The sequence below is a fragment of the Glycine soja genome, chromosome 18, assembly GCF_004193775.1.
Source record: "Glycine soja cultivar W05 chromosome 18, ASM419377v2, whole genome shotgun sequence".
Classification (NCBI taxonomy): Eukaryota; Viridiplantae; Streptophyta; class Magnoliopsida; order Fabales; family Fabaceae; genus Glycine; species Glycine soja.
In genome coordinates, this window is record NC_041019.1 from 52,309,343 (window position 1) to 52,331,645 (window position 22,303).

The window sequence follows — 22,303 nt, forward strand, 5'->3', positions numbered from 1 at the left end:
GATGTATTAATTATTTTTTTTCTACATATTCTTATTTAATTATTTTCTCTTCAAACATTAATGAGAAACAATTAAGTGGATAGAAAAATGAAAAAAATATAATTTAGAAATGATAGTATAAGTAATTGACATATGTAATGTGATTAACTGAATTAATTATTTTTTAAGAAAGATTAATTAGTTAAAAGAGTCTTATAAAGGTAAATTCTCTTCTTCTTTTATCTTTAGTTGTTTTAGCTTTTTATTTTTTTTACTCAAAACAATTGTTGTTATAATGTTTATTACTACCAATTAGCAAAAAATGTTTCCTACAGCGTAGTGGCATTGGACGTAAATGATGACAACTTGAGGACATCGGTTTAGTTAATAACCGATCTTGAAATGTACAACTTATAATGTTCTTTTGAAAAATATGGACAATTTCTACAACGTTTTTTTAAAACTTTCTCACGCCCTCAATCTTTTCCACTCTCGCACTTCTCTCTCTTGAGAGCCCTTTCTCTGTATCTTCCTCCAAAGTTCCAACGACACTACACACAAGCTCACTCGTGTCGCAGCTTCGCATTGCAGCGCAGTTCCGTTCTCGTCACACCCTGAATCCGTGACCCAACACTCGCGCATAACACCTTGGTCCTTCATTCTTGCGCGCTGAACCCTAAATCCGTGACTCTGTCAGTGTCGTCCTTGCTTGCACTAAGTCAAATTCATGTGCTACTGACCTTGCACTTCACTTTCGCATCCCTTCCTCTCTCGTGCACCAAGTCTAATTTATGGGTTAGCAAGTCATCAATCATTACATGTTTAGTTTTAATCTAGTTTTTAAATTTGTTTTAGTTAACTTTGTGAGTATGATAGCCAACCCAAAGCTTATAAACTAACAAGTTTCAAAGATATCACAAAGTAAATCATTGTTACTTGGTTACATTCTTTTGAATTTAATTAATTAAAAAAACCTTGTTTATACAGTGATTTCAATTGTGCTTAGTGTTGGTCATCCATTTTGCTATTCAGTATTAGCTAGGAAGATTTCTTTGTTTTTCTTGTCTGAGCATTAATATTAATTAAGAGATAGCTAATTGAAACAAAAAGAAAAAAAAAGAAAGATTTTGAAAGTTATATTCATTTGCTCTGTTAGTCCCTAAATCTGATCCCACTTAGAACTAAGAAGCCAACCCACAGTTTCGTTTCATTGTTTTTTTTTTTTCTTTATATATATATTTACTTTCACGGTTGTTGTGGTGTGGATTTAATGTGGCTACATCTTCAGCTTGATCGTTTCCTCATGAATCACGAGTAGCAGTAGTAGTAACTATTACCAGTGGTTTTCATCAATTTGCTTTATGTTTTTGAAAGGTTGGTCTTTTGATTCTGAGATTTCTCAGGAAAGTACACAGTTCAACATGCAGGGCGATACTGTTTAGAAGCTTTTTTTTTCCTTTTCTTTTTCTAATTGGTAAATTGTGTAACTTTTTATTGACTTTCCTCTAATGGGAACGAATTTGGGATTCCTTGGCACGTAATGTTGTAATTAGTAAAGCATTTTGGTCTCTTGAATTTTTTTTTTGTGTTGAAGGCCCATGGTTTTGATGTGGAGCATTCTAACTTCAATTTTGGTTCTCTCATGGGGTATGAGCATTGGGTGTTGGTTCCACATTGTCTTTTTTCTGTTGGTAAAGGAATGCTTCTTATGCTAGCTGTCTTAGATTTCTTGTCTGCAACGAGCATTTCGTCAAACAGAAGAGGGGTACATGGCCCTTGTGTCAGGCTCGTGGAATGCTCGACCTCAAATTGTAAGTGCTGAGACTTGTTGTCTAGTTGGAGTGATATTTCAATAGACACTCTTTGCGGCAAATGTTGGAGATTCTCGTGTTGTATTGGGCAAGAAAGTTGGCAACACTCGAGGTATAGCTGCAATTCATCTGTTTGCAGAACATAATGCAAATTTTGAGGCTGTTAGATAGGAAGTTAAAGAATTACACCCTCATGATCCCCAAATTGTTGTCCTCAAACATGGAGTGTGGAGAGTAAAAGGCATTATTCAGGTAATTTATATACTTGTGTCCTCTCAGAAGTCAGAACCTCTCATCTTGCACATATGAAAAACAGTTATAGCGTGAACATGGCCAAACATTTATTAATTCATTATATTCTCTATTGTTTTCCATTCTTGAAAGTGCTATGTGGAAGAGACGTAGATATTGATGCTGAAAGGTGTTGGAAGCTATTTAAACTGTGCCCTGAAAGGCCATTTTTCTGTTAGTTAAAATTGAATGCTACATATGGTCTATGATTTCTGAATTCGTATATGTCAACAGGCCCAAGCCATGTAAAGCCAAAGTCATATTATAATTGTAATTTTACTGTTTGTTGTACATTTTCTACTCTCATATGTATTATATTATTCATGATGAATTATCAACCCAGTTATATTTTTCAGAAGCTTCTTATTCCTCAATCTTGTACTATCTTCATCTTTTGCAATATTTTTTGCCAGAGTTCCTTTAAAAACATATTATCAGGCTAACTTTCCATAAGAAGATTGTAATTGTCCCCTATTCCCTTGTGAAGTTATCGGTGCTTAAAATTAGACCCTGCTACTGTTTGTATGTACCAAATCCCATACTCTAGTCTTAATCATTTTAATTTGCTATTTTACTTAGGCATTCTGGCATACAGCCTCTTTGGGTGTGTTGTGTGTGTTCAGTCGGTCCCTGATTCGTGTGGTTAAAAGCAAACCATATAAATGGAAGCAAACTATTTATATTTGGCATAGAATATTCAATTTTTTTACATTTGATTTGTAATGCATTAGTGTGCTAAAAATAAAAGCAATGGTCATATGAAATTTCCAGTTTAATTCTCCTCACTATTTTATTGTTGAAGTCATACATATGTTTTGTTAGTTAATGGTTCACAAGTTCTCCCAAGGTTCTGCCATAATTATTTTGTTGATCTATTTTACTTCCACACTCCAAATTTATTACAAACACTTCATTGATTGTATTTGGTACAGGTTTCTAGATCTATAGGTGACGTACATTTGAAACATGCACAATTTAATTTACGCGTCTAGTCCTGTTTTCACGCATTAGTAATGTGCAGGACCTATAATATTAATTTTGGGGTTTACACGTTGGTTTGGACAAGATTGGAAAATTCCCCCTGGCAAGTGGCAATTTTGATCCATGATTTCATTTTTCGTTTCCACCATGCCTCTATCTGATTCTGACATGAGAGATTTTAGATTACATAAATTGAGATGCTTGAATTGGACACTAAATTAATCATTAAATTCAAAACTGATCATTGGACGAATTTTGAAATTATTTAAAATTATTTCTCATGACTTCCAAATCATCCTCTAACAAACCTACACCCTTTTATATCAATTTCAATACATAAACAAAATCAAAACTCTTTATAAATAGGAACTTTTCATCAATATTCTTCAAATAATCAAAATTTTTAATTTGAAAACTCAAAACCTCAAATGTTCAAACTTTCATTTTTAAATAACATCATTCATTCTTAAGTAATATTTAAGCCAAACCAAAGCAACCTAAGCAGAGAAAATGATAAAAAAATTAAGCCTTTTCCATGGAACCCCTATGGGTGCCTTAGGGAAAAATGAAAATGGAATATAAAAAAGGGAGAAGAGGTGTTTGTTACACAAATGGATAATCAATGAACCCTAAAGAAAGGAAAAAATACTTCTTTTGAAAAAGATAACCAAATTCTTAAATCTTTAAGGAATGAATTTTCTTGAAAAGAAAGAAGAGTAAAATGAGAACTTTTGTGTTTGAGATTTTTGAGGGTTGAAGGAGAGTTTATAATTTTTATAATTCCTCCTTTTCACACCTAAACCTTACAATACACATCCACCTCTCCAATCATAAAGTAAATTAAAATTCATTCACTTAAGCCCAAAATACTAAACAATCCACTAACCACATACACACATAAAATTAAATCACAAAATTTATTAGTTCATTCATTCAAATACTTAAAATTAAATTAAATTTCTCTTATAATATAATTAAATGACTTGAGCAATTAATTAATAAAACAACATTACAAAAACACAATGATACAAAATGAGGTTTGCAGCTAGACCCTTCCTTTTACAAAACAGAGTTTATATGCATCATTAGATTTACTTTAAATTTTGTGCACTGCATTTTGAACAAACATCCAAACACGCTCTTAGTAATTATCCACCGATTTTGTCGTCGGTAATCCATATTTTTTCTAGTAGTGAAAATCGGTCGCTAAACCACACTTTTCTAGTAGTGACATGCTTAAAATTGGATCTCCACACCCTTTCCCATTTAGCAACCCAGACACAACATACTCCTCCCTAATAAGATTCCTTGCCTTTATGAGTGCAATGGCCACGGTGTCGTCGAACACCATCTAAATGGCAATGGAGGTCACTAATGCAAGGTGGAATGAACATAGCTTTCTCTACAAAGGAAAATGCGCAATCCTATTTTACATCATGATGAGCACGTTGCCTTTAATGGAGGTTAGCGCGTGACGAGGAATGCATCTTTCACTAGGTTTGATCATCATATTTTATGAGCTCACGCTGAAATAATAGATAGGGAACCTTTATGTACAATTACTATAAACATATTTTTTTCTACTCATAAATATATATAAATACAAAATATTGCGTAAAATATTTTATTAGCTTTTTTTTTTACCAAAAATACTCATAACCAATTGTCATAGTCTAAGTCTAATTTTTTTAAGTCATAAGTTCATCGGAAGTAAGTTTTATTTCTTCCAACAAAGTAAATTTTGTACTGGACAATGCTTAAATAAGTTAAAATTTGAGAATTGAATTGGTTCTATAAAAAAGCCAATAAGATAAAGTTGTTTCTAAAAGACATCACTTTTTTTCACTTTAAATAAAAATGTTTGATTATTTCCCCTTATAACTATAGGTCCTAGGCTGTTGCACCTTAAAACAAACTCCAGTCCCGAGGCTAGAATTGCCCTTCGTCCTTGTGCACAACATAAGGGTGAGAAATTTGATTTTTCTGTGTCCTTTCTTATGTCTTTTAAAATTATATAATTTTTATTATTTTTAAAATTAAATATCACTAATAAATATTAACACAATTGTTATGCATTATTATTTTAATGAGACAGCACAGGAATAACATGAAAAAAGGATAGTAGAGAAGTCGGTTTCGAGGGTGAGGAGCTCCTTCTTCGTGGTGTCAAATTTGTTGAACATGATGAAGATCCCAATGTTGCTGTGAAACGTGTCCATTGGCGACAAGAACGCAAAGCAAATGCCAAGGAAGATGATCGCGTGTGACATCTTGTGCACTATGAAGCATCAACACCAACATGGACACCGGACACGACACGGAATCGAACACGTGGACACCTGTAATATTCAAAATATAGAACGTAGTACGGATGTCGTGTCGGTGTCGGACATTGACACGGACGCGTGTCGGACACCGGACACGACAAAGGACTGGAGTGTTCGTGTTTCATAGCTTGTGCGCAATGAAGCTGACCTTTCTGACGCTAGTTAATAAAATGGTCTCTTGTAAGTTAAGGTTAGGGTTTGGGGTGCTCAATGTGGTAAAAATAGAAGTTTAAATATCTTTGTTGGGACTTGAATAGTGTTGTGAAGGTGCTTTTGTCAATGTGGTTCCTCTCGATAAGGCAGTGTTTGGATGTCGTGGGTGGGGAAGGGCCTGAACCACATTCCTGAAGGAGGAAGTGGTGCCATCACCGAAAATTGTTTTTGATGGCGATTTGCAATGGTTCTTACGATAAGGGGCTGAGAAAAAAAGTTAGGGAGACATATTCCAATGATTCTAATGGTAAAAAATATATGGTGTACCACTATAAAGGTGGCCCACAATAGCATTTGTCCATGAGAAATCATATAATTGCTAACTCTTGTAAAAGTTCAATTATTCAATTTAATCTAATTGATATCAATTTAATTTCTAACTTTGATAATCTGATTTAAGTATATATCAAACAATTTGACTGTGTATAAAATAAGACAAGAGGCAATAGAAAGAAGAAAAAAACATACTTAAGCATAATCCGTTCATTAGCAATGTATTGATGCTAGGTAAGCATGAATTAACATTACCCTAATTGAAAGGTAGGTCCATGACATATATAAAGGATTAGATTCTTAATAGTATTTGTTAGTATTCATTTATTATTTTAATTTAATCTGACCGAAGAGATAACTGACTTAAGCGTTAGAGTGTTTTTAATACAAGTATTTTGTCTAATATATCCGTGTAAATGTAATTTTGAATCAAATCCAATTTATTTATAATTAATTTTAAAAAATGATTTAAAATTAGTTTGATAAACAATAAAGGACAAAAAGGTTTCAACATAACAGAGAGAAAAAATTACCCTAATATCCTTATGTAAATATAATTTTGAATCAAATTCAATTTATTTATAATTAATTTAAAAAATGATTTGAAATTAGTTTAAAAGGTACTTTTATTTTAAAATTCAAATAATGTATTTAATTATATCCCTTAACTAATTCTATCACAGCAAAAGTGTGGATAACCTAACCTCGTGGTTTAAAAACAAAAAATCCACCCAATAATAATGACAAAACAAAAAACATACATTCCATGTGTTAGCCACTCATAAAGTTTTCTTTTTTAATTTTTTTTCCCACTCGCTTAAAAGTTGGCACGCATGCCTCGTTCGTGCCAAGTTCCCAAACACGCTCGTCTCCGCACACACGACACGAGCGAGAACTCAACCTCGTGAGACGCATCTCGCATGCTTCACTCGCTCGCACGCTCGCACGCCGGACACTTTCCGGTGCCGCACTTCCGTTTCCTGATCTCGATCTTGCCGGATTCCTCCCCATCGCCGCCGATCTCGCCGGACCTCCGCGCCGGTCGCCGGTAATTGCGGTGCCTGACGGAGCTCTGAAGATTCCGGTGAGGAGAAGACGGATCTGCCGGAGAATTCGTCATTTGCAACGTCATTTCGATCTGGAAGGTAACTATGTTCTAAACTCATGAATTAACGCCGTTTCTGTTGTTGTTTTCCTTGTCGTAGGTTTGGATGATAAAATGTCGTGCTTTCCATTATAAATTGGTTCTAGGTTTATTTATGTATTTATTTTAAATTATTGAAATGATGGCTTAGAATATTGGATTTAACATAAGGGGCTAGTTCTTCACAATATGACGAATTAAGTTTCGAGTCCTCCATAGGAAAGTTGTCATATTTAGCATCTGATAGTGCATTTTCTCAGATGGAAGACACCAGTGAGGAGCAAACAAAAATGATGGTTTAAAATGATTTAGGGGGAGAGGAAACTGTGGTGACTTGAGTTTTAGATTATTACAAATATGCTTTTGTTTTGATTACCAAACATGTTCTAGTTTTAAGTTTTTTGTGTAATTATTGCCTATGAAGGCTTACAATTGTTAAGGGGAAGAGAAAATTGTCAGCTGGTATTGTTGTGTGTGTTGACTATTTCTTTTGTCTTGTGTAGCTTGTGGAGTTCCTGAGGACATGGTTTTTTTGGTTAGAGATGGAGGCTGTTTATAAATTTTGATGGCACTGGCAATCAACGGAATCAGTAGAATATTTTTTAATTGAATTTAAGTATTGAGGGTTCAGACTTGGGATTATGGCAACTGATATGCAGAGGCTTGTTGGAACGAGTGAGGATGATGAAGAAATGGGAATGGATGTGAAAGATGAGGATGATGACGATGATGATTATGAGGAAAATGGAGGTGAGCAGGGAAATGCTTCAGTATCAGGGATGGTAGAGATTGATGGTGGGAATGGGATAGGAACTGCCACTGATGACAACAGGTTTCAGCAGCACCAGCAGTTTCAAGAGCAAGTAGGCACCCCAGGTGGAGGTACTCGAAGATCTAGGCCGCTAGAAGAGAAAGAGAGAACAAAGCTAAGAGAGAGGCGCCGGAGGGCCATCACTGCAAGGATCTTGGCGGGGCTTCGCAGGCATGGCAACTACAATCTAAGAGTTAGGGCTGACATAAATGATGTCATTGCTGCTCTAGCAAGGGAAGCTGGATGGGTGGTTCTTCCAGATGGTACTACTTTTCCCTCAAGATCTCAGGTAATTTATCTGTCAAGACATAAGTTAAAATTTTCTGCTTGTGAAACTAATCTTTAGTTGAATTTTGTGACTTTTGGTCTGCATCTGCAGGCATTATATGTGGTTTCCCCATGATTAGGAGGACTATGGCCTGATCATTTTGTTTTGTTTTTACCCCTGTAGTTACACTTTGAAAATTCCTTATCAACATTTGTTTTGGAAGGCTGTCTTGCTGAAAAAATATATTTTATTTCATCTATAATGTAGACATTAACTCTTGGTACTTGTCATTTAGTTGAGTTCTTGGTTTAGTCATATTTAAATGTCTGGTTATAGTTGTGCATCTGCAAATTTCAGTTCTGACAAATCTCAGTAAAACTCCCACATTGGAACCTTTTCTTCTCAACCTTACAGGTTCAAAAGCCTGCTGGTGGTAATTCTACAATTGTCACTTCATCATCTTCCCATGCGGCTTCACAACAGACTCCATCTGCTTCTCTCAGGGGAGTTGCTTCTGGCTATAGGAGCCCTTTAGAGTATAATGCATGTCAAACAAAAAGTGTTTTTATGCCAACTCCGTCTCCTTATGGTCTATCCTCAAGTTCCCGGTCTCAAACATCTATGGTGGGGGATGGAGAAGCACAAAGAGACAATCGTCCTCTGATTGGTGGTTCAATGGATAATGCTGATGATAAGCAGGTATTTAATGAAAGTATTCGGTCAAAATATTGATTTTTTTTTCTATAATTAAGTTTCTTCCAATTGCCGTGGTGACTAGTGACGCTGATGGCTTGAACTAGTGTCAGTGATTATTAATTACTATATTAGTATCTAGTTCACTATTCCTGCATGTATAGAAGCACAGCAGGTTACAAGGAAAGGGATGGTAAGTAAAAGAATAAACACACAAGCTTGCAACACGGGAGGAATACAGAATAGGAAATAAAGGGATAATTTATTAAGTCTGGAGCATAACTGTTTGCTGAGCTGGCTAGGAATAGTGGAGGGTGGGAATTCATTTGGCAGGAAGCAGAATATAAGAGGGAAGGCTAGATAGTGCATTGTAGGCATGAATTAAGAGGAAGGGGTTTAGGGTAGAGGTTCTGTGCATATGCATAACTCTTGATTTATCTGTTATTTTCTACATTTTCTGTTCTTGAAAGAGCTTACCTCATTGTTTTTTGTCAGTAAAAGTCAGTTCCTATCATTATGAAAACTTGAAAGGATACCCGAAGACAAATAATTATCCAAAAGGGCATATTCATTATTTTTATTTTGCATGTAATTATTTCAGTATGGTGCCTTTGGAAGTTAAATCTCTTGGCCTTGTTTTATACCTTCTTCTCCTTTGCAGATTGCTGACTTACCCCCCAGATTACCAGAGCGTGATTTGGCTGGTACCCCATATGTTCCAGTTTATGTGATGCTACCGGTAAGCTATTATTTTACTCTTAATTTTCATCATTTTATTGAAGTTCTGTTTCTTGGTTTCTTAATATGCTTGTAGTGAGTAGTTCTAATATATGGGTATTCTTAGTATAAGAAAGGAAAAACTCTAATTTTCTTTAGGAAATTATCTGTAAATATGAATCTAACATTATATAGGAACGTTCTGTGTATATTTTTGACAGTTAGGGGTGATCAATATTAAATGTGAGCTAGTTGATCCGGATGGTCTACTAAAGCAGCTGAAGGTGTTGAAATCAGTACATGTTGATGGTGTTATGGTAGACTGTTGGTGGGGAATAGTGGAGGCACATGCTCCACAAGAGTATAATTGGAATGGTTACAAGAGACTCTTTCAAATGGTGCGAGAGCTTAAGCTTAAGCTGCAGGTGACTATCATAAGTTTAATCATTGTGAGTTGCTCTCTTGCCGATGCAATCTGCCTTATGTGGTGTCTTGTCCTGTTGACACTTGACCAGGTTGTGATGTCATTTCATGAATGTGGAGGCAATTTTGGTGATGATGTTTGTATTCCATTACCCCATTGGGTTGCTGAGATTGGTAGGAGCAATCCTGACATTTTTTTCACTGATAGAGAGGGAAGGCACAACCCTGAATGTCTTTCTTGGGGAATAGATAAGGAACGGGTTTTAAGAGGCCGTACTGCTTTGGAGGTAATGATGACATGATAATAGCAATGAGAACAATACTGGTGTTAGTTACTTAGTTTTAAATCACTTTTCTTCCAAGCAAATCATTTGAATTATATATCAGATGCTTTTTGGGGACAAGATTGGAGGCAGTATTTCCATTTTATGTATGCTGATAAAATTAAGCATGTTGTACTTTGTAGGTTTACTTTGATTTCATGAGAAGTTTCCGGGTAGAGTTTGATGAATATTTTGAGGATGGGTTAATCTCTATGATTGAAGTTGGACTGGGTCCATGTGGAGAGCTAAGATACCCATCTTGTCCTGTAAAGCATGGTTGGAGATATCCTGGTATTGGTGAATTCCAGGTAATTAAGTGTATCATAGTTATCTATCTCTGTCACTTTTCAGATTCTGTTTTCCATTACAAATGCTTCCTTGGCTCAAATGTATTTATTTCCATATATTCTTTTAAACAACAAATTTTTTATTCTGTTGAGCCAAAAAAGTTGGAAATGAAAATATCCCTTATACATAGACTTGTCATAGCTCAAAAAGAAATTTGTTTTGTTTAGTTGTTTTATTCGCCATTTTTTTTCTTTTGCCACATGTTTTCCTGGACAATTTGTTTTAGGATAAGGGTCTTCATTTAACCTCTATTGATATAAAACTCAAACTTCGTACCCCATTGCCCAGAGGCTCTTCGCTATGCGAAGGTATGGGGGAGGGATGTTGTACGCAGCCTTACCCTTGCATATGCAAAGAGGCTGTTTCCGGATTCGAACCCATGACCAACAAGTCACCAAGACACAACTTTACCGCTGCACCAGGGCTCGTCCTCTTAACCTCTATTGATATATGTGTACAAATTTTAGTTTGTTTTAGGAGGTGAATGTTAAATGTTTGATTCCACATAGAATTTTGTCTATACACCATTGCCTGTGTATGGTTGTTGCTGTCTTGTCTTCACTTGTTGTTGACAGTTGTTGATACCTTTTTGCCTATGCATATATGCCTTGGAACTCTTTTTAACCATTTTGCTCATCATCCTTGCACTTTGCGTACAGTGCTATGATCAGTATATGTTGAAAAGTCTTAGGAAAGCAGCAGAAGTAAGGGGTCACGCTATTTGGGCTAGAGGGCCAGATAATGCTGGTACCTATAATTCTCAGCCACATGAAACAGGTTTCTTTTGTGATGGGGGTGATTATGATGGCTTCTATGGCAGGTTTTTTCTTAGCTGGTACTCTCAGGTTTTGATTGATCATGGAAACCGGGTACTTTCTCTGGCAAAATTAGCTTTTGAGGGATCTTGCATTGCTGCAAAGGTAAGTTAATAAAAAAAAGGGTAATCTGAAGAAAATTTTGTACTCTTAATCTTGAAGAAAACTTCTTTGATTCTTTTCTGCATCTGAAACTGATGATTTTGTCTTACAATATAAGGAATTCCATAATTGATGCAGTCCTTGTCTTATATATGTGATGTTAATTTCCTATGCTTTCAAGCATCATTTTTGAGAACTTGTTTTCAGCTCAAAATATCTCCAAAAAATATTTCTTTCTTGAAAAAAGTCTTCACAAAAAAAAAACCCTCCAATCCTTATATGATTTTTGATTTGTTCCTGAAAATTACTTCCCTTAATTTAAAAGATTTGACTTGAGTTCTTCAGAATGACTTGTCTACCACTGATCAAGGAAGTATCTTTTATAGACTGATTCATTAGCAATACACTTTCATTCACGACCACCAAAAAACAATAGTATTTTCTGCACCAAGCCCCGATAAATGAGAAAAGAAAACCTTTCCATAAACTTAATACTACTTTAATGCTTATCCTTTTTGATTAGGAGTGTTCCATTTGTTAGTCTATCTTTTAGTTTTTGTGGATGCATGTGTATTTTGGCCATGTACAGTCTGCTTGATATATTTTAATTTCTATACAGTTATCGGGTATTTACTGGTGGTACAAGACTGCAAGTCATGCTGCCGAATTAACCGCTGGGTATTATAACCCATGCAATCGTGATGGTTATGCTGCAATTATGACAATGTTAAAGACAAATGGAATCAACTTAAACATTCCTTGTGTTGACTTGCACACATTGAACCAACATGAGGGCTTTCCAGAGACCTTTGCAGATCCCGAGGGACTAGTCTGGCAAGTAAGTATCTAATCCTTGCCAAAATTTATGTTGTTATCTAGTTGGTGTCTTGATTGGCTGATTGTATTACAGGTGTTGAATGCCGGGTGGGAAGTTGACCTACCAGTTACCAGTCAGAATGGATTTCCTTGCCTAAACAGAGTTGGCTATAACAAGGTTTTGGATAATGCCAAGCCCATGAATGATCCAGATGGAAGGCACTTTTCATCTTTTACTTACCTGAGGCTTAGTTCACTTCTCATGGAACGACAAAACTTCATAGAGTTTGAAAGATTTGTCAAGAGAATGCATGGTAAGTTGATGAAGAAAATTTTAAATGTATCTCTAGCCTCTAATTGATTTATGAAAATATCTATTAAGGAAAGAAAATCATCCCTTTATCTGGCCTTGATTGAATGAATGCTCACGTGTCATCTGAAACCTTCTTACTCCACAGTCCCACACTCAGTAGGGTAATCAGCAAAACCCTGAAGACCCAAATTTCTTTCAGAGGCATGGTTCAGCAACTGTACTAATATCATATTGAACTTTGGATTCCATTATTCGCTCCCACTGATAGTGTTCTTTGATCCACCTAGCACTAGTCTTTTTATCTGATTGGAATCATTTTATAAATAATTGAACACGAAAGGAGTATTAATGTCAGTTTTAAGAGGTGTACTTCTCTTGGAGAGAAAAACACTGAAACTTTAAGTAGCTGCAAAAGTTGTTGCTATCTTGTGGGACATTGATTATATTAGGGTTGATGACTGTGTCATTTCTCATTGCAGGGGAAGCTGTTCTTGATCTTCAGGTATAACCGGTGGGAAACAAAGTCTTGTTGAATTTGTATTTATAAGTCCCCTGACAAAATGGTTGGGGGTATTCTGTTATAGAATAGGAGAAATAGGATTGTTATTTGATGCGGCACATATTTGTTAGTCAAGTAGTTTGACTAGGATAAGCTTTTGTTCTTTACCCCTTTTTTGGGATCAAACAGCTTACATAAGAACCCTCATGTATAATTTATCCACACATGTGCAACAACTCATTGACCTATTGTATTAGCCAATGTACAGTGATCTGTACAATTATTGCACTTGCAACTTTACATCAGTGTAGCAGACTATGATAAGCTAAGTCGCCGCCGTCGTTGATGATCAATTAAATAGAGCAGATGGCGCCACGATTTTGCAAATCTAATAGCATAATTCATACATATGAGGAGCTGCTAAGTCAGTTTCATCCAGCTCTTTTCCAGTTTCACAGTTAGAGAGATTTGTGTAGGGAGCTGCATCTTTCAGTCTTTCACAAGCTACGGTTGCATGCCAGAATTGACTTTCATCATGTAGATAAGTTAGATGAGATAAAATTATATATGGATGAGAAATAGAATGTGAGAAAAATTGTGCAATTAATCGATTTTAATTGAGTTGAAAAATGACTTTTTTAATATTTAAAAAAGTATTTTTAAAATAATTTTCAAAGTAAAAATAGAAGATATAAATTAATTGTTATTTGCTAAATATTTATTACATTTTTTTAATAAAATATATAATATAATCTTGGTATATTAATTTGAAAATTTTTAATTTACTTTTCTTATAGTTTTATATTATTTTTTTAACATATTATAGTATTAAAAACATATATTTACATATTACTTATTTAAGGAACGTATCAAATGAAAACTCATTCTATTGTGAGAAATAAAAATTACAATATAGGTCATTAAATATAATTTAAATAATTAAGATTAAAAGTAAAAAAAAACCATAATTTAAGTGGTTACGAGTTCACTTATTGACTTTTAATCATGGCCGTTTATATGATTATATGGCTTAAATTTAAAGTTTTCATATATCACTACTAGAAAATTTCAAACTTGACATATCTCATACTGATTTAATCTCAATTTAAAGTTTTAAACACAATCAGATTGCATTGAAACACAGTTAAAATTATAGTAGTAAGTGTTTCAATGCAATCTAGCGAATAGTAGCAACATAAAAGTAAAAAGTCTTATGCTTTTGCAAAGTATTTCTTACCTCAAAAAGTAATTTTTTTATCTAATTTCCAAAAATGTACCAAGTGTCTTTTTACGTGTTTATCACTTTTCCAATTTTAAAAAGAGAAAGAAAGGAAAAAAAAAAAAAAAAACAAAGTGCCAAACTGAAACTAACTATTGCCCCGCTAATAATAGTTTATGAACGTACTTGTTGAAGCAGTATCCAGCCAACCTTCCAAACCAGAATTTATATTATTCCAACAACCTCGGGTCCTCACTTTGACTCTGTCTGTAATGCTACAATACTACATAGGATCCGTTCCTTTCGTTCTTCATCAGTTAGTACTTAGTTATGGTAATATAACAAGTTAATGACTATACTATAGTCCGATTACAGTGCTTGAAACCGCTCAATCAGTGTAATGGCCAAGGAAGAAGGTGAGTGAGCCTCGCCGAGAAAAATTTCTGTTTGGATGCTGAGAAAGTCTACGGAAAAGAAAATAGCAACACGACACAATTTGCATTTTTCTTTTTTAGTTGCATTTTTGTCCTGAGTATTACAATTCTGCGATTTTGATCCTTCCGTTGATCTTTCTATAAATATTTAACAAATTTTGTTAATGTGATAGTTAATGAAGATGAGTATTGGCATATATGTTGACAAGGCTTAATTGTACACTTTTGATCCCTCGCAATTTACACCAGCAGATGACAAAAATGTAATTAAGTCAAGTAACATGTGATAATGAGTCAACTGACACATTATCATGCAATGATAGGGGACTAAAATTGTATAACTATTGTACCTGAAAGACTCAATTCACGCAATTGGAACTTGCTTGAGGGGTCAAAATCTCACAATTACAACATGGACCAAAGTGCAATTAAGCCTTTTACTTTCATTCATTTTCAGGTCAGTGCGTCTGAAGTTCTGTTTCGATCTTTAGATTTGATTTTCTCTATTTGTTGTTGTTGCAGTATTTGAGTTCCTTGGGAACGTTCCTCTACTACAGAGGCTTCCTGGCTCGTCTGTGCAGAAGATATCCGAACTTGTGATTCTCAAACACTATGGTAAAAAAATTGGATTTTGAAATTGACAACTTTTGTTATTGAATTGGACTTCGTGCGATGAATTATATAGAAAAATGTCCAACATTTGTTCATATAATACTAGCTTTATTAGTGTTGCTATGTTTAGAGTATTTTAGAAGTTTATTGGAAGAGATGTTTCATTTATGGAAGGATGATTGATGAACTAGTACATGTATTAATGTTTTCAATTCTTCAATGATGAATTATTGTGTAGAGCCAGGAGAGTATGTTGTTCGTGAGGGAGAACGTGGGGATGGTCTTTACTTCATCTGGGGGGGAGAGGTATGCTCATTTTTCATGTTATATTTCACAATTGAAAGCTTTCTACAAAAGGGTCATTGGATCAGTTCGTAGTGATGTGGGTGTAGCTCTACAGATTTTGTTTGTGCAACATTATTCTTCAAAATTTCGGTTGTGTTGAATGTTAATTTTCCTGGCTTGCAGGCTGAGGTTGTTGGCTCTGTTAGTGCCGATGAAGATAATCATCCAGAGTTTCACTTGAAAAGATATGACTATTTTGGTTTTGGTAATTAATAAATTTCATTATTCAACATGGCATAGAAAATTTGGTTTACATACAAATTTTGTTACTAAAACCAAAATTTTGGTTTTAGTAATATACTACTAATTCAGACTTCATTCTTATCCTATTTATTATATTTCCAGACTTCTTCCTTATTTAGTTACTATGAGGAGTCTAGTACTAGTATAAATAAGTTTCAGTGTTTTGTAATTTAACACAGACACAAAAGAATATTATTTAAAAGTCTCCTTTCTCTCTTCCTCCATCCCTACCTATGACCTAAACCCTATAATTTCAAAAAATATTCTGCACTCAAAATACAACAATTAGTTTTAGATTTTGCAATCACACTAATGAGGATTGACTGCTGTAAAAAAGCATATATAGATCTTATTTGATATTTTTGTGAATAAGCTTTTTGTCTGGTGTTTTCTTGTTACATTAAAGACACGAGAGATATTACCTTAGATTGCTATATAACTATAATTACAGAAGGCTAATAATATGAATTCACAACTTGTAGGTTTACCAAATGATGTTCACCATGCTGATGTTGTAGCTTTGACCAAGGTGCCTTTTTGTTTCTTTTTCTACTACTTTCCAATGTCAACATGTTACGAAAACAAACCTGTTTTTTTAGTCCTATAGCAACTGTTTTTGTTTGCTTTGACAGCTATCATGCATGGTGTTGCCCCATGAGCACTCAACATTGCTGCAGCCAAAGTCTATATGGAGTGCAGAAATATCTCCTGATACATGCTCACCTGTGGAGCATATATTGCATTTGGAACCTATAGAGGTACCCATATATATTATATAAATAATAGATAGAAAAGGAAACTAGTCAGATATGGTTGCCTTGGTTTATCTTTGATATTAAGTAAATTGCCTGTGGTTTCATCGCAATCATTGACACTGCCGAAATTGCAATCGTGATGCAGTTGCAGTCAGTTGAAAAACCTTTATGTTGCAGATCACAATTAAAACGATGTTAAGTAGTATCCTGCTATATTTTGTATAGTTCACCCTTATATCATTCTGTTCCTTCTCTTTGGAAGGTAGATATCTTCCGAGGAATCACTCCTCCAGATGCTCCAAAATTTGGGAAGGTATTTGGTGGACAAATAGTTGGACAGGTAAGAAAAATTGCCTTGACTTCATAGTACAGCATGTTCTCATGTCAGTAGCACTTTCTAGGCAATGATTGCTTACATGATAATGCGTAATATACAGGCACTGGCTGCAGCATCAAAATCTGTTGATTGTCTTAAAGTTGTTCATAGCTTGCATGCCTATTTTCTTCTTGTGGGAGATTTTAACAGTAAGTGTGCTTAATCTGAACTTCACTGGCAATACTCTAATTTAACTCCCTCCTCTGTTTCTTTCTACCATTTTTCCTTACTTAGAATATTCATTTTCTATTCTTGGTTCACCTACTGCATTGTTTTGTAGAAGAACCTTTTCTTCTATTTTATTTATAATTCGCATTGTTTGTTAGCTAATAATAGTAAAAGTATTATAACCGGTGTAAACTTTTGTTTTCCAGTACCCATTATATATCAAGTTTATCGTCTCCGTGATGGGAAGAGTTTTGCTACTAGGAAAGTGGATGCGATTCAAAAGGGACATATCATATTCACTTTGCTGGCTTCATTTCAGGTAATCCTCAATTTTTGACTTGGAATAAGATAAAATTTCAGTCATTTTTCAGTTTTTTTTAGCTTTGAATCTGGCTAATTATGCTTTCTCTCGATTTCATTAGTATATCTGGTTATCATTCTTAATTGAATATATAGTCTATAATAAGGAGAATTTTAGGATTAATCACATGCAGTTTTCTTTAGTTTAACATTTCAGAGTAGTACTGTAAGGAATTAAAAAGATGAATTGTTATTTGGACTTTGGAAGACTGAGGACCATCTGGGATTGTGCCAGACATCCCTGTCATTGATACAACAAAACTAGTATCAAATTTATAATAAAATCCAGGTGCAAAAATGGGATACCTTCTATAATTTTGGTATGAAAGACATTTATATTTACTTGGGTTATGGTCAGATAGGTTTTACTACTGTTAGGAGTAGGTACATTGATGCAATATCAACAATTAGTAAATGAGGTGCAATCTAGCATTTGCAGTATAATTGGAAGAATACGAATCTATGATAAGTTTCTCTTTTTCTTTTATTAGTTTTTAATGGTTACAAAATATAACATGTTTGATGTAACATGGTCTTTTAGATGTTTTCATTTTGATTGACATATGCACTTTACCACATATCCCCTAGCTCTTGTTAATGAATTCTGCTCGAAATTCCGGACGACATCTAACTTTGTTATTATTGTAATTCTATAGAAGGAAGAAGTAGGGTTTCACCACCAGGCAGTGTCCATCCCATTGGTCCCTGCACCAGATGAGGCAAGTAACTACTAACTAGTTTATATTCATAAAAACAGTTATGAATTTTAGACTGTTACATTTTGTTCTCTGTTATAGCTTTTATCGCTGGAAGAACTACGGGAGCAACGTCTTACGGACCCTCGTCTTCCAAGGTAATATTTACTATCTAGCATATCATGCTTGGTTCTCCAGTTTTCTATTTGTTTTAGTTCAGCTCCTGACAATTTTATATGAAGGTTTTCTATGCCATAATGATAAAAATTGTTGCTTCAGAACTTACCGAATCAAGGTTGCTTCAACTGAATTCATTCCTTGGCCTATTGAGATACGGTTCTGTGAACCTAAAACTTCAACAAATCAGACCAAATCTCCCCCTAGGTTAGCTTGATACTCTGCCAATTTATGCTTGTATTTATATTGGTCTTTTATGCCAGGTTTGGTGGTAGAGATTTGGAAAGAGAAGGGAGAAAGGATCGGTGTACCATTCCAGATACATCAAACCTTTGCCTTATTTTCTCTCTAAATAATTTCTACAGAGCCTTGACATCTTGGAATTTGAATGCTACATATTATCTTAACTTATTTAAAATTTAAATGCAGTTTGAGATACTGGTTTAGAGCAAAGGGAAAACTTTCAGATGATCAGGCCTTGCATAGGTACTTATAACTTCTATTTACTGTTGGATATGTTCAGTTTTGAGTAGTTTTCTGAAATTGGCAAATGCATGAGGAGGGTTTTTTTTTTTTTTTTTTTATGCGTTAATGCCTGCATTCCTTGAAGCCTTTTTCCATAAGTAGTTTCTATAGTTATGTTAAAATTTGTGTTGTCTTTGGAAAACTTATAACTCTTCCTATGTTTTTCATAGTCAGTCTCAAACCTGAGTTAAGGAAGAGGGTTATGTTAGACCCTTGATAATCAATGTAAAATTCACCAATATATCAAACATAGATTACTCACAACAAATTTCTGCTAATGTTAGACCATTATCCGGAAGTAACACACTGTTTTTTTTTTATCGGCAAATATTAGTTTGTTAGTATCGCCTCAGTAGAGAGGCAAACGAGTAAAGGTCACTGCATCAGCGCCCATATATATGTAGTGCTAAACGAGCAAGGGTTCTCACATTTTTCTAGATTGATGTGGGTAAAAAAGCTAGCTCAGAAGTGCTTGATTAGGTTCTTGGAGTATTTGGTAGAAACGACACTGGCTCATTTGACCTCTCGGTCATAGTGGCTTTAATACCATGTTAAGACCAACTATTCCAATTGCTTAAACAATGGTAAAGGCTTATCAATGTTTTATTTCTAACACAATCAGTTAATCTGTTTTGTGTTGCAGGTGTGTAGTTGCATATGCTTCAGATCTAATCTTTCTTCAAGTGAGTTTGAACCCCAACCGTAAGAAGGGCATGAAGGCACGTGGTGTGAGTCTGGACCACTCGTAAGTATCTGAGTCATGTATGCCTAATTTATATATTAACATAATAACATGTGAGACATAAACATAAACTAACAAGTTTTCAAGCTATGTTTATGAATTTGCTCTCTAATTCCTTTTTGTGTAACGCTTTGTTGGTTTTTTTCAGCATGTGGTTTCATAGGCATTTAAGAGCTGATGACTGGGTGCTATTTGTGGTGAGTGTCGTTAAGTGATTCATTATTTTGGGAAAGTTAACACCAAAATTCTTGGTAAAAATATTTCTTTTGAAGCACAATTAAATTATTCAAATTTGGCTAAAAAAAAATTAAATTATTCACACAGATTTTTTTTGAATCACTCAAACAGCTGATAATTAGTCAATAAATTTGTTACTGGTTAACCACTCTTTGAATATCATTAACTATTTGAGTAGTTAGTTTTCCCCAAAATTCCTTTTTTTTTTCATTTTATAAAGTTGTTAATACATCCAATTTGTTCTATACATGCAGATCTTTAGTCCTACTTCTTCTAATGCCCGGGGCTATGTCACTGGCCAAATGCTCAATCAGAAGGGAGAGGTAAGGGGTTATATCGATCTGTTCTCATCACTTTATCTAATCTACCATGCTCCTTGATGCATAGTGCAATTTTGAAAAGGCTTACACACACACATGAAGCATATTAGGTAAGTGATGAGAGGAGCAAATCTTAATTGTATAACTAAATTGGACAGTTAATACTAAAACTAATTAAAATAATCTTGATTATTTACATTTATGAGCAAGATAAAACTAAAGAAATTTTAGTCATATAACCATGGCTCTGGTTAGATAAACTTTTTCAATACGCAATATAAATATATATATATATATATATATATATATATATATATATATATATATATATATGAAAAGAAAATAAGAATGAAGTAAAATGAATTAAATTTTTTCATAAGTTACATATGTACTTCAACTTTTATGGAAACTCTCATTTAACCTTTTTAAAAACTAGGGTTCATAAATTAATTTTTACTTAAAAAGTTAGATTTATTTAACTTGTACATTACAAATTTAGGCCTATGAAAGTATTTTATGACCTTTCACTATTCTTGCTTGTTTCAATAGGCTTCACAGTAAAACTTATTAAAATAAGTTATTTTTAGTTTATTTTAAGCAAACTTCACAATGAAGTTTATGATATATAGGTTTTTATATGACAAGATAAGGTTATCAAATAAGCGCTTAATTTTAGTTGTATACCCGAAATATCTCTTTTCAGCATTTGTATAAGGTTTTTCCATTTGACAACTTGCAGCTTCTTGTGTCAGTGGTTCAAGAAGGTCTAATGAGGGAAGTTATTTCTGCAAATTCAGCCATCAAATCTAATCTTTGAATAACGTAAAATGCAGAGGACATGTGGCTTTCTTGTTAGTTCTGTCTCGTTTTATTTGTAGTGCATGACCAGGGCATGCAATATTTTTCTTATGGTGTAACCATGCATGCATGTAATGAGGTAACAGGTAGTACGTGCATGCACAAGCATAAGTACACCAGAATCATCAGATACAGTTATGTATTAATTTTAATCCATGATTCAAATTTGTGAATGACAACTAGTTGATACTTGATGAGTTGAATTTATTTACAATGAATCATTTTAAAATTTACATATTGATCGTTTAATTTGTTGTTTGCTTCATTAATTACTTGCCTACCATCCCTTATCAAGATTCACGCCTCTGTCAACTCTTATTTCATTGCTCGCTCGATCCAATCTCCGCGACCATGGGTGGTACAATGCCAGGACAACCACCGGATGGTGGCTGTGTTCGTGACGGAGTGAGAGAGAACTGACGCAAAAAGCATGAAGATGGTAAATTGAAGGGGCAAGACAATAATACATCAAGAAATATTTCCTCCATGTATGTAAGTAATAAAACTTTTATTTTTTTGTCTTAAAAGTCTTATTTAATGAAATTATCTTCATCTAATACGATTAAAGACTTTTTTTTTTATCGTTGATATTAAGTTCCAAAGAAAAATAGTTTAGGGGAAAAATTATTTTTTAATTGTAAATTATACAATTTAATAAAATTAATTAATTTTCTTAATAAATATTAAAGATGCTTTTTGCTTATAATCGAGAACATAAGGAGTATGACTCAACGATTAGAGGCAGTTTGACACTTATACTTGGGGAAATTCTTTATTTAAGAAGTTGAGAAAAGTAGAGATAATTAGGGATGAAGAAAGATCTATTCAGATGTGATGAGTCCTTTTCCCCTACTCACATGCAGAAAACAAACACTTGTATGTCATAATTTAAAAACAATGCATGTATTTGAAAAAAAAAATATGTTTTAATAACAATAACAAATATTATTAATCATATTTTAGAAATATTAATTGTTTAGTTAGATGACCTCATTCAAAAGAAATCATCAAAGGTGTAAAGGTGTAGGGAACTATTATGAAAAATATGATTAATTGTATTGAGAGTATCTCTAATAATGTTGTTTAGTTG

At 34.0% G+C, this 22,303-nt stretch overlaps 2 protein-coding genes and 1 long non-coding RNA gene across 4 annotated transcripts; all 3 read left to right on the forward strand.

Annotated features, from left to right (window-relative positions):
- The first annotated feature begins 420 nt into the window (after positions 1–420).
- Positions 421–2,276, forward strand: LOC114395692. The gene is made up of 2 exons (XR_003663085.1): positions 421–774; positions 1,574–2,276. It is a non-coding gene; the product is annotated as an uncharacterized LOC114395692 (long non-coding RNA).
- Positions 2,277–6,702: 4,426 nt separating this feature from the next.
- On the forward strand, positions 6,703–13,476 carry LOC114396486 (beta-amylase 7-like). 2 transcript variants are annotated; one of them, XM_028358494.1, is made up of 11 exons: positions 6,703–7,020; positions 7,523–8,119; positions 8,513–8,797; positions 9,453–9,530; positions 9,730–9,933; positions 10,024–10,218; positions 10,398–10,562; positions 11,262–11,522; positions 12,139–12,357; positions 12,430–12,649; positions 13,128–13,156. In XM_028358494.1, the coding sequence occupies exons 2-11, from the start codon at positions 7,661–7,663 to the stop codon at positions 13,154–13,156; spliced, it is 2,115 nt and encodes a 704-aa protein (XP_028214295.1). In that variant the 5' UTR covers positions 6,703–7,020; positions 7,523–7,660. The 2 variants fall into 2 exon arrangements, with proteins under 2 accessions (XP_028214295.1, XP_028214294.1); XM_028358493.1 differs by lacking the exon at positions 6,703–7,020 and having other exon boundaries at positions 7,661–8,119; positions 13,128–13,476.
- A 909-nt stretch (positions 13,477–14,385) lies between these two features.
- Positions 14,386–21,404, forward strand: LOC114394514 (acyl-CoA thioesterase 2-like). Its single transcript, XM_028356108.1, has 17 exons — positions 14,386–14,782; positions 15,323–15,415; positions 15,651–15,718; positions 15,881–15,962; positions 16,483–16,529; positions 16,633–16,758; positions 17,018–17,095; positions 17,193–17,280; positions 17,506–17,618; positions 18,316–18,378; positions 18,457–18,512; positions 18,634–18,738; positions 18,961–19,017; positions 19,700–19,801; positions 19,947–19,995; positions 20,290–20,358; positions 21,095–21,404. Exons 1-17 carry the CDS (start codon positions 14,767–14,769, stop codon positions 21,170–21,172), a joined length of 1,290 nt encoding a protein of 429 aa, XP_028211909.1. The 5' UTR covers positions 14,386–14,766; the 3' UTR covers positions 21,173–21,404.
- Positions 21,405–22,303: the final 899 nt, after the last annotated feature.

What these genes read in the sequence shown, in the direction of transcription:
- LOC114394514 (XM_028356108.1), top strand. An exon ending in TGTGATTCTCAAACACTATG is followed by an intron (nt 15,416 to 15,650) that starts GTAAAAAAATTG and finishes ATTATTGTGTAG; the next exon opens with AGCCAGGAGAGTATGTTGTT. An exon ending in ATATGACTATTTTGGTTTTG is followed by an intron (nt 15,963 to 16,482) that starts GTAATTAATAAA and finishes CACAACTTGTAG; the next exon opens with GTTTACCAAATGATGTTCAC.
- LOC114396486 (XM_028358494.1), top strand. Translation starts at nt 7,661, where the DNA reads ATGGCAACTGATATGCAGAGGCTTGTTGGAACGAGTGAGGATGATGAA. An exon ending in CTTTTCCCTCAAGATCTCAG is followed by an intron (nt 8,120 to 8,512) that starts GTAATTTATCTG and finishes TCAACCTTACAG; the next exon opens with GTTCAAAAGCCTGCTGGTGG. An exon ending in GAGGCCGTACTGCTTTGGAG is followed by an intron (nt 10,219 to 10,397) that starts GTAATGATGACA and finishes TGTACTTTGTAG; the next exon opens with GTTTACTTTGATTTCATGAG.